Raw genomic sequence first — 18,638 nt, forward strand, 5'->3', positions numbered from 1 at the left:
CTCACATTGTCATTTGTAGCACACACCCCTCTTATTATCTTCTAAACGTTGCTTGAAGTAGTTGGATGCATACTTGGGAACCAGCAGACTTAGCCCATGAACATTTTAGATAATTTGTCCTTGTTTGATTAACAGCCAATCTTGTTGTAAAATCACCAGATAATTCTCCACCCATATCCTCTTATCTTCATCACCATTAACTTCAACACCATTAAATACATGCAGTTCATCCACAGAAACGAAATGAAGCAACTGAATACAGATTCTCCATTCTCCATCACAAATCGGTAACCTTCATTTGCTTGTTCTGACTTATAAAATCATTTTCTGGAAATATTTCACTTAGGGAATTCTCCTTTATCCACACATCATCCCTCAGTGAGATACTAACTCCATAACCAACTACCATCTAGTTTGTTGTTTCACATCTTTCGATCCCATTCAATCCCTGGACATACAGAGGATTTTTTATAAGCACACCATTCACCTTTATCGTTCATGAACTTTGCACACATGAATTTTTCCCAATCCTCTTCGGAATTCACTTCTAGTCTTTTGATTCCCAAACCTCCCTCTTCTAAAGGAGAACATACGTTATCCCATTGTTGTAGTGTCACTAATTTTCTGAAGGGTCACCTGACCACAGAAAATTTCTCATGATTTGCTCACACACCTTCACCATTTTCACTGGCCATTTGTAGATGGACAAATAAGCGTCCTGCAGTGCTAACTTTTCCAACTCGGCATAGTCCAGCAATTAGGGTGTTATAAGTAACTTGGTTGGCTTTGATACCATTTTGTTCCATTTTGTAAAAGAGTTGAATAGCTTCATCCAATCTGCAACCCCTGCAGTAGCCATTGATTAATGAATTATATGTTACTACATCAGGCTCCATTCCTAACTTGGTCATCAGATCAAATACATGGCAAGCATCTTTCATTCTCCCATCTTTACATGAAGAATCTAATAACACAGTGAGTGTTACTGCGTTCGGTGAGATTCCCCAACTACACATCTCTTCATAGAGTTTGATTGCTTGATTTAACTTGCCAGAATTGCAAAACCCATGAATCAAAGAAGTATAAGTGATCACATTAGGAGTACAGTTCCATTTCCCCATCATCCTCTGCAACTCTAGAGCAAAATCAACTTCCCCATTTCTACAGAGCCCACATATAATAGACCCACAAGTAACAGCATTAGGTTGAATACCTTGATCAATCATCTTTCCAAACAGTTTAAAGGCAGGACCTATCATCTCCTGCATACACAGACCTTGAATAAGAGTAGTATAAGTGATCACATTAGGACTACAATTCCATTCCACCATCATCCTCTGCAACTCTAAAGCAAAACAGACTTCCCCATTCCTACAAAACCCGCATATAAGAGTGTTAAATGTAACAGCATTCGGGCGAATACCTTGTTCAATCATTTTCTCGAACAGTTCAAGTGCAGGACCTACCCGTTCTTGCATACAAAGACCCTTTATCAAAGTAGTGTAAGTCACTACATTAGGATCATAACCCCTCTTCAAATTTCACCAAAAAAACAGAACCCATAATCAATTTGATTCATTTGACTGCAACAGTATATCAGAATACTCAATGTATAAACATCAGGTCGGATTCCGGCAATATTCATCTTTTTATACAACGGAAAAACAGAGGAATGACATGTAATATTGGATAATGAAGTTAACAGATGATTAAAAGTATCAGTAGATGGTAATGGGTTTGTGGAAATCATTGTATCAAAGAAAGCCATTGCAACATCAAGATTTTTAACCTTCCCAGAGTTGCATTGATCCTTTATAAAGCTCTCAAATTGGGTACTTGTTTTTATTTCTACACCACAATGATAATAATCTCTCACAAAGTTTTCTGATTTCATAGGAAAGAAATTCGAGAAAACTCTTTTGATGAATATCATTTACTGGCGATAACATAGTGAGAAACTGCGAAGAAGAAAGAAAAAGGGGGAGAGACAAGTAGCTGCAGAATTTTTGGCTCGAAGTTAGAGAGAAGTAGGTTTAGCAGAGATATTGGCTCGAAGTTGCACAATACTCTTTACTCCTGTATTTTGTTTATTGGTTGGCAGCGGCGAACATCGAAGGCGCATTCCTGCTGGGCAACTTCTAATGGGCCAACCATGATCTCTTTTTGAACGATGTTTTGGGGACAATGGTTTTTTTGGGACCATGATTTTATTTTGGGTAAAGACATTAGAAGTAAATCTAGGTCACTCTTTATCTGGATATTTATATTAATACCTAAATTATCCTCCTGATTAATTTTGAGTGATGATTAGTTAGTGTAATGATTAGTGAGATGATTAAGTTAAAGATAATTAGTGAGATTGAAAAATCAGATGGTTTTTTTTTAAAGAAATAGAATTATTGAGAGAGTAAAGTTAGAGAAGATGAAGAAGGAAAGCATGAAAAACGATGGATTTTACCAACCACAACCGGAGAAGGGTATTTGGGTACCCAGGTATGCTTCAAACTTAGATAATGTTGGTTGAATTGCTCCAAACTTTCAAAAAAAAATGAAATTTTTTATGTAGATTTGGGCCAGTTCGGTTACCATATGTCAAGAACATGTAACCGAACACACCTGAAAGTGTAGTTTGGTTACGTTTTCCAAACACGCATGTTACCGAACTCGCTCGTTAATGGAGGTTTTGGTCGTACAGTGTAATGTTCGGTTACCTAGGATAAAATGGTAGGTAACCGAACTTTGAACTTAACAATTTATTTGGGTACATCTTGTGTGTTTGGTTAGTTCGCAAACTTCAACACAACCAAGTTCCCAACTGAACTGCAGGTTAGAAGTAACGTAATGTTATAAGTTCGGTTGGTTCGCAAACTTCAACATATTTTGCGAATCAACCGAACTGGACTTATATATGCATATATGCAATTAGGCAAACGTTCGGTTACTACGAAATTTATTCCTTGGCGAATTAGGTAGAATTCGGTTACGAAGTTTCAAAGGTAGAGTTCGGTTACACAGAAAACTTAACATTTTTGCGAACGAACCGAACTTGTGGACTTCTCATTATTTTCGTAAACTAAAGTTCGGTGATATCCTTATTTTTCGAAGGAACCGAACTTATGGACTTGTGTTGTTCTAATACAAGGAGTTCGGTTAAAAGTATTTTTTTACGAATCAACCGAACTCTGAGTTCGGTTAAGAATAAATTAATTCGTGACTAACCTACCCTTAACTATAGGGAAGGTTAAGGGTAGGTTAGTCATTTTGCTAGGTCAATTTTTTTTTTTTAATTGGGCCGACCGGTCGGAGGGCCCGAAGGGCCCGTAGGGAGGGAGTCCCTTTTATGGCCACTTTTTTGTCAAATGCACCCTAACAATTTGATAAAAAGATTACAAATATTTATGTGTGCAATTTCAATATGGTTCGTTGGATTACATAAATTAAGAAACACGGAATTGATGAGAGTCGTTCATCTGGTAAGGGATTTCTGTGTGCAGATTCAATATGGTTCGTTGGATAAGATGAATTTAAAACACGGGAGGTGATTGAAACCGTTGATCTATAAAGGATTTTGGTACGATATGTTCACTGCATCACCAATCCAAAAGACAGAAAACCCTAAATTCATCCCCATCGACCACCATCTCTGCAATTCACTGCCACCTCCACAACCACTTGTAGTAGTGCTGTAGTGGATACGACTTTCCACATCCCCTTCAAACATATGTTATCCCTCCATTTCTCCACCACCACCTCCATTTCTCCACCACCACCTCAACTGCCTCCACCACCTACTCCTTCTCTACCGCCACTATTACCTCGGTGACCAGCACCGCCACCAATTCAAACACCGCCGCCACCCCAAAATCAAAGTATTATGTTTACCAAAAAAAAACCCGCCAGCAACACCAAATCACCACCACCTCCGTCACCACCAGAACCACCTTCTCATTTCTTCACCTACACCAGCAGTAGCAGCAGCAGCGCCGCCACCACTACCACACCATCAGAACTAGAACCACGACCAACACCATAACCCCAATCATTACTAACACCATCATTAATACCTAATCTTTGAGTGGAATCCATCAACTTATTTTACAATTTTTTTCAAAAAAGAAAAAAAACATTCTCCTCGTTTTGTGAATTTGATCAAACTGAAGCTTTTATACTTCAATACATTGATTTCTAGATTGCAACATGATCACTTATGATCAATTGCAGAAGCAGAGAATGATACTGCATAGTTACAGGAGCAGAGATTTTCACTTTCCCTGTGAAATCTGCTTCTCTACAAACTTTACAATCTTCATATTTGATTGATCTGAAAAAAGGCAAACCCTATAGGTCTCATCTTCAAGTACAAACAAACTACGATCTTCTTCTTCTCTAATTGTTTATCAAACCAAGAATCAAAATCACAAACCCGAAAATCAAACAAACCCATACCAAGATCTAATAAAATAAAATGAATTAACAAACAATCATACTTGAAAAGTTAGACAGGGGAATATTGTGATTTTAGGAAAAAGAAGAAGATGAGATACTGAATAGGTGTTCGTAATTTAAACTACTCCTTCCGTTGATTTTTAATAGGCTGATTTTGTTTTTAGAGAAATTTAAGAAAAATTAAGAGAACTAATCATTGAAAGTGGTCCTCATGACACTTGTCAATAAAAGAAGTGAAGTGAAAAGGTCCCCATGACACTTGTCATCAAAAAAGTAAAGTGAAATGATCCCCATGACACTTGTCATCAAAAGAAATTAAGAGAAAAATGGTCCTAAAAAATTAAAGTAATATTTGACTTTCCCAATTAGAAAATCAACCTATTTTTTCTGAAACATTCATTTATAGAAGCCATCCTATTAAAAAGGAATGGAAGGAGTAATTTTTTCCATGCACTCAAACTCACTATCTTGAGTTACAGATGCAGAGATATAGAAAAAGAGGGGTGAGACAAAGATAAGAAAAAGAAGAAGATGAGGAGTGAGAACCCCAAATTTTATTCATTCAGTAAATTTTATTTTTATGTCATGGTTTGTTGACTTGACAGTTGACTATGCATGTGGAACACTTGTTCATACAGGAAAATTACTGCAAATGTAGCATCGGTTTTCGAGTATTTGCCATTTTCTGAGTTTTCCACAGTGCATCCACGTCTATCTTGCTCTATGAATGTATCATGCAGGTGATTTTTTTTTTCTGATGACTAAGAAAACGTTTGCAAGTGCAATTCTTCGTCGGCCACTCACCGTGCAAACGTGCATAAATAACAAAGTTAATAAACAATCTCACGTGAAATGATCAAATTATTTGCGCTACGAAGATTTTGGGGTGAAACATTTTTCCATGTACTACTTCAGTTGTGGGTTTTGCATTTTCCTAATTTTCATTAAAACGGATCTTTCAAGATACAAGTATCACTCCTGAATAATACTGATATCTCTTTTATAAATTGGATGCATCTGTCATTAGGGATCATAATTTTCTTTTACAATCCTATTGGAATGGTGTTTTGTTTTTTTGCGGTCGGCCCTCCCACCGTGGCAGCGGTGTTCTAGTAAACAAAAAAAAAACTTATTTATTTTTACCAAAAGAATATTACACAAAGTTGATAGAGAGCCTAGCCACAAGCTAGGCACCAATTCCTTTTTGAATAGGAAGTCCTAATCTATGAAAAAGAAAACTAGTTGCCTATCTTGTAGTTGGCGTCATGACTAGCAATACAACTCGTCAATCTCTTTATAAAAGCCACAGTGTCATCTCCCAATTCTCCTAAGGTTGTGAAAGCTAGAACACCGAAACCGTATCCATGACAAGAGCACTTACTAAGTACTTGGAAAGAAAAACATTAACCTCAAAACATTGAAATTTAAGCATGAGGTCATCGAGTCTCCATTCAAGAGTTTGTAGATCTCATAAACTATTCCTCTTATCTAAATTAAAGTTTAAGTTTGTAATGTATCTTCTTTCTTATTAAAAAAAAACTATTAATCTCAAAACATTGAACTTTAACAAACTCAAAAACACCTGGCACTTAAAAAGATCAAAGAATCCTCCTTTCTTTAGGCCAATGTAGTTAATATCGGATATCGGTTTATCTCGGCCAGGATCGATACACTGGTACGAATTTATATCGGGGATATTATCGTTCAAATATCGGTTCCAAATTTAGAGACTATAATTATATAGCTACCATCAATTTTATCAAAAAACACAAGAGTAACTTCAATAACTTTAAAGTTCACTACCTAAAATGATAAATAAACAAGTTCTAACTAGAAACAGGAGAGTAACTTCAACAACTTAAAAATTTACTGCCTAAAATGGTAATTAAACAAGTTAAAAGTTCAAACCAAAAACAGGAGAGTAACTTCAACAACTTTAAAGTTTACTACCTAAAATGGTAATTAAACAAGGATATTGCAGTCTTATTCAAAAACATACGAGCCACTGTTGATATCATCATCTTTAGTAACTCCATTAGCTCCATCAAGTAGTCCATAATCTGTGTCTAGCATCAATTGATCAATATCATATCCATCATACTCAGAGTCGGTTGGGTAAGTAGACTTACTTCGAGAGCTACATGCACCTCTACTACCAACTGGCCGACTTTCTTCACCAAGAATATCTTGCAAATCATCCAAAGTTACATTATCACCTTCTACCGCCAAGTATTCCAAGTTCTGTGGATCCAACCATTCATCATTTTCATCATGCTCATCAAGAAAAATAGGATCACGAAATATCCCCGATATATCGGCCGATACGGCTAATATCGGACGATATTATCGCCAAGATATCGCATCGCCGATATAATACTTATCCTACCGTTCCAAGGCCGATATCCGAAATATCCCGATATATCGGCCGATACGGCCGATATTGACTACACTGCTTTAGGCTTATAGATTTTATTGTTGCCTCAACTATCTTCTTCTTAGCCGATTTTTATTGTTTTTTCCTAACAATGTCTGCCAATCAGGTCCGAGCAACTTTCTTTAGCCAGTTCAGCTAAAGCATGGACTTCCTTAATGACCGCGGATTGATTCTTACCGTTGTTAACTGCTGCAATAGGTTGCATGAAAATAGCCATAGCTGCAGCTAACCACGATTTCTTAGCCACTGGTTAGTAATTACATATCTATTGAGAGGGTTTTCCCAGACTAAACCAGTTGTAGAGCCTAACAAGTAACGACATGCTTCTAAGATATGAAAGGGGTTGAGCGGTAGGATATATCTGTTGAGTCAGGTTGTGTGGTCCATCTGGACCTAGTCATTTTGGTATTGCTAATTTAGTGACCGTGGATATGTTGGTGGGTGAGTGTTAGGTATTGGTTCTAAGCTAAGTTTGGAAATTTCGTTATTCATATTGGTCTATGAATATGTTAGGTACTAGGCCGAAATTCCACAATCGATATGGTCTATGCTTAAGGCTTAAGTTTGGTATTTATATGAGCTTTTAAAAGCGTCTTTCTATTGTATGTTGTTGTGTAAACAAAAAAAGAAAAGGACAGTGTAGAAATTTTGTAACCTGCAAACTAAAAGGTAAAGCATGTTAAAAACAAATTTTATGTGAAGTATAAGATTCAATGTTTGTTGTCGTAACAATGAAAGCAAACACCTACCTCATAATATTTAATTTTTATTGGTTTAAAACATATTTAATATTTAAAAACTAAATTATTTTTTGACCAATACATTAGAATAAAAACATTATCAGATAAATGTTTATTTTAATTTATACTACCTCCGTCCCATTATTAGTTGACCTAGTAAAATTAGTAAACTAGGTCAACTAATAATAGGACAGAGGTAGTATACATTAGATGGTTGTTTGCACAGTGGGAGGCCAACACAACACCAATTTAAGTTTCAAAGTACGTGCATCTTGAATAAAAATATTGAAGTAATGCAACTACTCTTCTTGAAGTGCAGGATGCAAGTGTCATTCTTTTCTTTTACTGAAGCAATTCTTAAAGGATTAGTTTTGTTTTGTTGATAGTTTACTGCAGAGCAAAAAAATAAAAACAACTAAATACCACGCTAAGCTAAACAATGAAATGAGCTAAAATCTGGACTGCATCAGAAGCAAGGTGCAAGAAGGGGGTTACTGATGTAGTTTTATGTTGTTGTAGAAAATGGTAGTAAAGATTCGTTCAACTCGGATTGTGTGGACTCGATTTTAGACTCAAATTAAAATAGAAAACTTAAAAAGAAATTGTTATCAAGATTATAAAAAACACAGAAACTCAGGATTCCACCAATCTCCAATTTTCGTTTGAAGTGATTCTAATATTCGCCTAGACAAGTAGATACTCAAAACAATAGTTGTAAATCGAAAGCATGGACCATCAAAAGACTTAACCTAAGCATGACCCATCAATTGAGAACACAACCACTTAATCAGAATCTTATATTCGATTTCAGTTCAGTGCAAATAATCATAAAAGAATTACGAAAATTAAATTAAATAGAATTTACCACATAATAATTGGAAAAATGGCTTCCTCCGTCGCCTCAGCAATGGGGTTTAGCTCCTCATATTAATCACGTGCTCAAAATAGGTGTTCCTAGCTCAAAAGGGCGAAAAACAAGAGGAAACTAATATAGCAGACAATTCGCAACGTTTTATAGGCGTTACAAACTGACTGTTACAGAGAACTTATGCAATATGTGTTGTTACTAGAAACGATAGAAGATATATGTTGTTGAATAACGACTGCTATGAAGGGTCCGTTCTTCGTCTTCTTCTTCCTCCTCGAGCATCAGCAACAACAGCAGGAAACTTTTCCTGCAACTCCTGTTCTTCGCTCCTCCGGTCTCTCTTTGGTCCCTGCTCGACCCCAAACACTTGATACCTTCCCTGGGTCTCGAAACAACTTATATATAGCCAACAGGACACAAGAATCCGAGTCTGTATATAATTATTCTCTTTCTTTTTCTTTGGCCGGAAGTTACGGGAATAATCTTTGTGTGCGAATTCTGTTGATTCCGTGCTTTTCCAAAACTCTCTAAACGCGTCATACTCCATCTAGGACTCAAACTAGACCTGATACGTACAAATCCTGGCGTCAAATTCTCACACAAACTCTGAAACGCGATATACATGTCCATCTCCTCTTTTTTGCTCTCACGGCTTATCCAGCCCAATTCGATCGACCAAATCACTTGCATATGACCTATTATCCTCTAGCAAGTCCAGCCCAAGAATTTCCAGTGATTTAATCTCCATAAAACTCCTCAAAAATCCTAATCCTAAACTTCCAAGCGCGAAAGCTAGTTTTCCCGCCAATTTTCTTCTTTTGAATTTGGGAAGGAAAGTGACCTCCCCCTATCCTGTGCTGTTCTCCCTTTATCAGCTTCCTGGAAATGAGTCACCCCTTAGTAATTAGGTTACCCCTTATCCAAAATCAAGGGTCCGTATAGCAGGTGTCCTCCGGGTGCCTTTATCAACTTTTCGAGCCGAATTTCTCCGCACAAGTGTATTTCTCCATAAACACCTATAAAGACATAAAAAGCCATAATAAATACGAAATCGAGCACTAAGAATATATACAATTGGGATCATATTAGACACATAAATGCGTCTATCAAATACCCCCAAACTTATTATTTGCTAGTCCTCGAGCAAATCAAATAGAAAATAAAATCCTAACTCACTGTCGCAGGCATCGTCGATTGCATTTAGTGTATGCAATAAGCCTTTAAACCCCTAGGTGGACCTAGTGGCCGAGTTATAGTCTCGTGAGGGCTTACAAGAGATATACCCACAAAACCTTAATACTCCAGACCCTAGCTATCTACGCAGAACCTTGGAAAGCACTAAAGAATCTCCTTGGTTGGCATACTTATTGACTGCAGGAGGAAGTACCCTGATGCGAAATTCCAATTGATGTACACGAGTTTGCACTCAAGCATACTAAAATTCATATATAAGTGACAGAACCCTACTCAGATAGTTGCACTATGGACATCATATTCGGAGTTAAAACTAATCACATGAATAGATCAAGAAGATGGATATAGAAAAACATAGATGGTTTTGATGTTTACTAAGTGAACGACATTTCCCATATCTGTCTGAAGGCCTCCGCAAAAATGAACCTATCCTAATGGATTGAGATATTAGTCTGACTAATATCAACACACTGGCATATACAAGGGAACCAGTGGTCGACAACCTAACTCTAGGTCAACACAACTGGCATATACAAGGGTACCAGTGGTCGACTTTATTGAATTTATTCCTTTTGGTCAAATGGTCTGGTCTCAATTTTTTTTTTCTTTTTTTTTTTTACTTTTTTTGGTAACTACCATTTTTTTTTCATCTCTTTTTCTTTCTCAACTTTTTTTTTTCATGGTATCTCAATCACTCTAATTCGCCCTAGCATTGGTAACAACTTGAATCGTGAGCCCCACCTAATCACTTAGAGAAACATAGTTTAAAAACAAAATAAAATAAAAATAGAAGTGAAAAGGACTAACGATATATGGTGAAACTATCATGTTATTTCTAACACATGAGCTCTGTGCTTTTATGAATAGACTCTTCTAGATGTTTCCATCTAATCAGATTGGTTCCTCAACTCCTACGATCAAAATGCTTCCATCCACTTAGATTAGTTAGTGCAATCCTCAATAGGCATAAATTTCTAGGTTCTGGAGTTTATTTATTCATACTGCAACTAAAAAGTTTCTCCCATACCCCCAAACTTAAATCTAACATTGTCCTCAATGTTCTAAAGATGAAATTTAAAGCATGAACAAGGAGAAACTGTTACCATTTGAAGAAAAAGAGATAAGGAAAGATATTACCGTGTCGCATGAATGTTGGGTTACCTCCCAAGAAGTGCTAAGTTTAAAGTCTTCAGCCAGACTAAGAAAGGATTAGTCACCTCATAGAATCATAAAGTAATAGCCGAAATTTCTGTGGGTCATCAAAACCAAATAGAGCTATCACAAATAAAAAGAATCTGCAACCTGTCAAGAAAATAAACAAATAAAGGACACCCTTGTCTAGTTTCCTGTTTAAGACAACTACATCTAGCTGTGGTTCAGGTTCTATAACTGGGTCCAAATATATTTCTTTAGGCTGCAACTCCTCAAAATTGAGATCCGAATTATTAGGTCCTAGAGTCTGTAAATACTCAAATAAGAACTTAGAAGCACATAATAATAACCTAAATAATTGAGGATCCTCTAAGTCAATCAGGTTTGACTTACATAATTGACCATAGTGAGAGTAGTGGTCATTCTTAAGAAAATGTATCGATTCTAATATCCTAAAGTAATTAGGTTTAGTCTCAGAACTTAATAATTGACACATTTGAAATTTATACGTTCCCACAATTGGTTGAAAAATATTTGGTGGGAAAACAAAGTCGATCTTAGTATCATAGCCTGGTCTAACCTCATCAACCATAGGATGGTTTCTAACAACTGAACTTCCTTATGGACATCACTAGGTTCAGGCAAACGTGTGTGAAGATAATCTTGTAAAATGGTTGAGGCACATGGAGAATGATAATCACCCCCAAACTTAGAGTTTTGGGTATCTCTAGATAGACTAGCTACAATTTCCTTAATTTATAGATCGTTGGAATCCTGAAAATAGTCAATTGCTTCTTCTAGGTTATACTCAAGTGACGCATCCTCACCCATATTTAATATCTATACGAGTTCATTGTCTTCGTCTAAGACCATTGTTTCTAAATCGCTAGACTTTAAAACGATATTCTCAGAATAAACTTGTTCCTCTAAACCATTATCAACTTCGTAATCAAAAGGAAATACTACATCATCTAAAGAAGTGGTATCTCTAATCAAATCCTCGTCCTTTTGAATAGGTGAATAATCATTAAAATTATCGGGAACTGAACTAGAAATAACACTATCATCATAAAGTTCATTTGGAGTAACAAATTCCTGATCACTATGCCTACATATTTCAAATTATTCATCAACACCATCCTCGTCATAATCATCATAATAGCATGAAAATGGTTGAACCTCATCTAAACAAGTAGTGTTACCAATTTTATCCTCGTCATCTTGATTATGTGAATAACTATCTTCATTTTCAAAGGTACTATTGGAAACACTATATTGGAAATTAAGACTATCTTGAGCAGTTCTTTCCTGGGCCTCTAACAACATTTTATGAGTCGACTCACAAGACTTCCTGATTATATCTAGGAAATAAGGTTCACACATTGCATTGCTTTCGTCCATAAATAAGTTATTCATTTCAGGTGAACTACGTGACGACTCAAGTAACTTTTGTGTCGACTCAGCTAACTTTCGTGCAGACTCTAGTAGAGAGGAATTTTGCTCGTATGACCGATGGGCGTATGAATAGTAATTTGGCTCACCATGGTATGGACCATAACCTTCAAAGGGCTGATGTTCCCAATTACTATTCACACTATGGTCAAAGTAACGTCCATTTTGAAACTCAGTCTGATATTCGTTGTGTTAGCTATTGTAATACCATTTCGACATTCTATTGCAGGGGTGTGAGTTGTCACACAAAAGAAAACCCACTGACAGGGGATTCGTGGGTGGACAGAGTCTTACCTCCCGTACCAGACGGGCGATGAACCGTTGAAGTCGACTCAGGCCACCGACTCCGATGTCAGTGTACGAACCCGAGGGGCCGAGATAGTATCGTAACTGTCGTCCTTCTCTGCAAACAGTTTATATTTAATCTTAACCCTTCCGTAGGGTTTTAAAAAAAATAATGTCCAGAAGTGTCCAGAGTGTCCAAAAACAAAATAAAAATTAAAAAAATAATAAAAACCCTAATACAAAGTTTTTTTCTAAAAAAATAAAAATAAAATAGCTATATACAGAACTTCTTCTCCACTCCTTTTGGATTCCTCTTTTCTTTCCTTCTTTGGATTCGCTTTTGTTTTCAGCACTTTATCCCTTTTCTTTAGCTCAGTTCCAAATCTGAAAACAAACAAGAAATACCAAAAGGCGTAAAAAGGAACAAAAATAAAAATAAAACCTAAAAACAAATCTATACACAAATCCGCGTCGGCGGCGCCAAAAATTGATGTTTTAGAAAAAGTGGTAATAAAGATTCAACTCGGATTGTGTGGACTCGATTTTAGACTCAAATTAAAATAGAAAACTTAAAAAAGAAACTGTTATCAAGATTATAAAAAACACTGAGACTCAGGATTCCATCAATCTCCAATTTTTATATGATTTAATCTAGTCAATAATTATGCAACTCTTTACGTTTGAAGTGATTCTAATATTCGCCTAGACAAGTAGATACTCAAAACAATAGTTGTAAATCGAAAGCATGGACCATCAAAAGACTTAACCTAAGCATGACCCATCAATTGAGAACACAACCACTTAATCAGAATCTTATATTCGATTTCAGTTCAGTGCAAATAATCATAAAAGAATTACGAAAATTAAATTAAATAGAATTTACCACATAATAATTGGAAAAATGGCTTCCTCCGTCGCCTCAGCAATGGAGTTTAGCTCCTCATATTAATCACGTGCTCAAAATAGGTGTTCATAGCTCAAAAGGGTGAAAAACAAGAGGAAACTAATATAGCAGACAGTTCGCAACGTTTTATAGGCGTTACAAACTGACTGTTACAGAGAACTTATGCAATATGTGCTGTTACAGGAAACGATAGAAGATATATGCTGTTGAATAACGACTGCTATGAAGGGTCCGTTCTTCGTCTTCTTCTTCCTCCTCGAGCAGCAGCAGCAACATCATGAAACTTTTCCTGCAACTCATGTTCTTCGCTCCTCCGGTCTCTCTTTGGTCCCTGCTCGACCCCAAACACTTTATACCTTCCCTGGGTCTCGAAACAACTTATATATAGCCAACAGGACCCAAGAATCCGAGTCTGTATACAATTATTCTCTTTCTTTTTATTTGGCCGGAAGTTATGGGAATAATCTCTATGTGCTGATTCTGTTGATTCCGTGCTTTTCCAAAACTCTCTAAACGCGTCATACTCCATCTAGGACTAAAACTAGACCTGATACGTACAAATCCTAGCGTCAAATTCTCACACAATCTCTGAAACGCGATATACATGTCCATCTCCTCTGTTTTGCTCTCACGGCTTATCCATCCCAATTCGATCGACCAAATTACTTGCATATGACCTATCCTCTAGCAAGTCCATCCCAAGAATTTCCAGTGATTTAATCTCCATAAAACTCCTCAAAAATTCGAATCCTAAATTGCCAGGCGTGAAAGCTAGTTTTCCCGCCAATTTTCTTCTTTTGAATTTGGGAAGGAAAGTGACCCCCCCTATCCTGTGCTGTTCTCCCTTTAGCAGCTTCCTGGAAATGAGTCACCCCTTAGTAATTAGGTTACCCCTTATCCAAAATCAAGGGTCCGTATAGCAGGTGTCCTCCGGGTGCCTTTATCAACTTTTCGAGCCGAATTTCTCCGCACAAGTGTATTTCTCCATAAACACCTATAAAGACATAAAAATCCATAATAAATACGAAATCGAGCACTAAGAATATATACAATTGGGATCATATTAGGCACATAAATGCGTCTATCAGTTACCAAAACTGCTAGAAATTATGCCTAAAGGCATATTTTGCGAAATTATGAGCCGAAAAGTTGGGTCTTCCCTCCATTAATGTAAACTTCAATGGAGGACTAATATCCAGAAATTTTGATGATAATTTGGTGATGATGTGGAAAAGTATTATACGCACCATATAGTTCGGTAATTCACAAATACAGATATAATTCGTTATAGGATGAAAATTCACAAATCTAAGTCACGATTCCGAAAATACGTACCGTTCATACCCACTCGGATGATATGGACAGATTTGTTTATACGAATATAATTCGAGAATTTACCGACTAGGGTAGTTTGGAGTGCTTCATTTACAAAATGAAAAGTTGGACGACTTCATCACCATATACGACTATGTTACACCGCAATAATATATCCATCAAAATTTCGATACATTGACGAACATCCAGTTCGATTCCAACATTTTTATTTACACCACGTGTTGTCAAAAAAAAAGGTGTACATGAGACAGGTGTTAGAGAATCAAACCACAAAAGAAAAGAAAACGGCAATAGAGCAGTTGAAGTTAATCTTTAGAAAAACATATTAGGTTCAATGTATGTTGTTGTAACAAATGACAAAAGCAAACATTTATCTCATAATATTTTAATTTTATTGGCTTTAAATATATTTAATATTTTAAAACTAAATTATTTTTAATCAATATATTTGAATAAAAACTTTTGAAATAAATGTTTGTTTCAATTTTTTTTTAATATACATACATGTATATATATGTATATAATACTAAATTTACTAGTACCTATTATTATTATTATTGTTTTTTTTTTGATATACAAAGATTGAATTACGAAATAAAAAAACTAAGTTGTCTTATTCCAGAACATTAGCTGGGATATCATGACTAGAGTCCATTTGGCTTAGACTTTGTGTGACAGTGCATATGCTGCGAGAGAATGAGCAGTTGTATTGGCTGTCTTTGGCACGTGGTTGAAAGCACTGCTATTATTAAGAGTAGTTATCAAGCTAAAGATGTCGTCCTTCAGCTTCCAAATCCTCCAAGGGGTTGTTCTTGACTCACCAGTTAAGCATTTGACAATAGCCTAACTGTCACCTTCAATGATGATGGGAACATAAGGTATGTTCAACCCAGTTGCTAATTCAGCTGCCAAGAGAAAGCCGTCAGCTTCAGCGTACACAATTATATCAGCCCTACCAAGTCCCGTACCAGCACCACATCAGAGACCTCTACTTTCTCTGGCAATCGCAGCACATGCATACAACCCATCTTTTCAGGCCGCGTCTAACTCTAATCTTTATTGTTGGGTACAGTGGGGGTTTCCATACTTGATATTCCTCAGTTCTCGCCGCAAGATTATTAGTCTCCTCTACTTCTGTCGTACCTTCTTCATTGCAATTGTAGTACAAGTTAAACCAATAAAGCACCTTTGCTTGCGCACTGTAACTCTTATGCTCAAAAGATTTTTCATTGCGAATCTTCCGTATGGCCCAACAGATGGCCAATCCCATAAATAGAGAATATTTGTTATCGTTATTTCTTAACCAAAGATTTACCAGAGCAATAAATTCCATCTCATTATTTCCATTTAGTCGCAAACCTAATGGAGAGGAATACCAAACTTCCCTAGCAAAATTACAATGAATCATGAGATGAGATGGTTGACATAATCAACATCATCTGAGCATAAGTTGCATTCAGTGGAAACTCCTTCTATGAATCTACCAATTCTTTGTGCTACGAAAATACCGTTATGTAGACCTCTCTAGATAAATGTTTTTATTTTTGGTGCGACTCTTGATTTCCCATAATTTTTTCCAAGGGAATTGATTCTCTCTCATCCGAGAAGTTTCACCCTGTTATTCTTCTAGAACTTTCTGAAAAAATTGAGGGGTAAATTTTGCGTGTCTCATGAACTTCCAGATGAGAATGTCTTCAGCTGTAGAGTTAATTAGGACCATTTATATCTAACTTGTAGTAAAGTCGTCTATATTTTGTTGGAAAATACTCATATCCTATTGGCATGTAGCTTCACATATCAGTTGGTGTACTTTGATAACATCAGGGATTCCATCTCTTTACGGGCCATGATAGTGCCAGTAATAGTGGGAATCCACACACAAATTTCCTGATTAGAAACAGTACTGGCGTGTGACAAAAGGGGGTTGTAACGGCGATTACCTGTTACGAAAAGGGGGTATTACAAAGTTTTCATAACGACAATATAGTCGTTACGAGTTTTGGTTTGTAACGGCGTATGTAACAAAGTCAAGCCGTTACGACTTGACATGTAGTAACTTATGAAAGTCGTTACAAAAAATTTCGTAACTACAGGGTTGTAACAGGTAGAAGTCGTTACTAAGTGTCACATTAGTAACAAGCCAAAGCCATTACTACGTGTCATATTGAAACAGCTCCAATCCGTTACGATTTTTTTTGTGACTGCCAGTCAATATTGACCTGGTCAAAATTAGTCAATACTGATAAATTTTGACCAGGGAAATATGACTTTACCGGAAATAAACAACAATTCCAAATATAATAATACACCTTTCAATCCATTCACCATCCACATCCAACAACAATTTCTTCAATCAATTCATATTACATTCAATCAATTCATATCAAAAAAGAACTGAAATTTTTTAAGTAACAGTTTTTTTGTTTGTTAAGTATCTAATTTCTAAGAGAATAATAGAAACTTACTAAGTTTCAAATTTCTAAGGGATCAAATACATAGAAACTTATAAACTTCCTACATGGAAACTCACAAAACTTGTAGCTCTAAGGGACCTAATGGCTACTTCGTTCTCCAGCCTTTATGATCAAAAAAAGTATCATCCAAATAACATGAGAACACAAAAACTGTATACTTAGATGTTGGAAGTAAGCAATAGAATAAGTTATCCCAGATGAGTTGACACACACAAAAACTAGGGAGAACTTATGAAGAAAGCACACCTTGATACTACAAAGAAGTAATAATCTTTGCCTTCTCTTCCCAAGACCCATTTCATCAGCCAATATTCCATTTAATTTATTATTGTACAAAGAAAGCATCCAATGCAACCCAACCTTCAACCAGATCCTGTAAAAACAAGAAATTAAAGACAATAGGTTCGAACAACAACGGGAAATGGGAGAAAACCCTTGAACCATACACAACAAAAGCGTAAGGAAGAAAAATAAGAAATAACAACAGTTACATGAGTCCTAATGGATTCCTTGATTTCAGAGAACGAGATAACATGTTAATGTTGTGAAACAAAATGTAGTACAATACCAGATATGACTATGCTTCACTGTCATCATGAAACAACGAGGGTTCCCAGATATACCACAATCGTTTCTTTTCAACATATATATAAGTCTGATACCAAGTGTGATCGTCTATAGACAATAGTCGAGACAATACAACAACAAGGTATACACTTGATAATAGTTACGGTATAAGAAACGATTGATTACAGGATCACTATCAAGTGTCTTGGATTAACGTACAAGTGTATTTACTTTATTATATCTAAACAATTATAATGCGGTGTGAATCACACAAACAAGATTTTGTTAACGAGGAAACCGCAAATGCAGAAAAACCTAAGGACCTAGTCTAGTTTTGAATACTCTTAGAATTAAGCCGATATACAAAGAACAAAATCCAATTTCGTATAGTTGAGACCAAGTAAACTACGCCTAGTTACTTAGTTCCCTCAGTATCTCTGCGTCTTCTACCTTCGGGTCAGGCACATGAATCCCAAGATATAAATCACTATCTTGAGTTGCTTTACCTTTGTAAATACTTATGTACTCAACTCCTTTTGATTGTATTCCAAAAAGTAAAGGAACAAACCTGTTTGGTAACCACTAACCTCTCTATTCAATCTTTAAGCAAAGATATGTTGAATCGTTGAAAAAGGTTCTAATGTTTAATCTAATAAACTCATTTGTCGGGCTAGATCAATCTGAATCTTAATTATCGAAATAACTAAATTCCGGATTTGAAATCAAACAACATAGAAATCAAAGATAAACTATTAAGTGATGCCGATCTCATCAACTAGATAATCAC

General features: G+C 36.1%; 1 protein-coding gene across 1 annotated transcript in view; it reads right to left on the reverse strand.

Moving 5' to 3' along the window:
• Positions 1-665: 665 nt before the first annotated feature.
• The window catches only part of LOC113331267 (pentatricopeptide repeat-containing protein At1g12775, mitochondrial-like), a 66,150-nt gene continuing 48,177 nt past the window's right edge, over positions 666-18,638 (reverse strand). Inside the window, exon 2 of the mRNA XM_026577995.1 lies at positions 666-1,532. Within this exon, the coding sequence (XP_026433780.1) occupies positions 666-1,532 (867 nt within the window). The remainder of the gene's footprint in view (positions 1,533-18,638) is intronic.

This window comes from Papaver somniferum, unplaced genomic scaffold (assembly GCF_003573695.1).
Source record: "Papaver somniferum cultivar HN1 unplaced genomic scaffold, ASM357369v1 unplaced-scaffold_125, whole genome shotgun sequence".
NCBI lineage: Eukaryota > Viridiplantae > Streptophyta > Magnoliopsida > Ranunculales > Papaveraceae > Papaver > Papaver somniferum.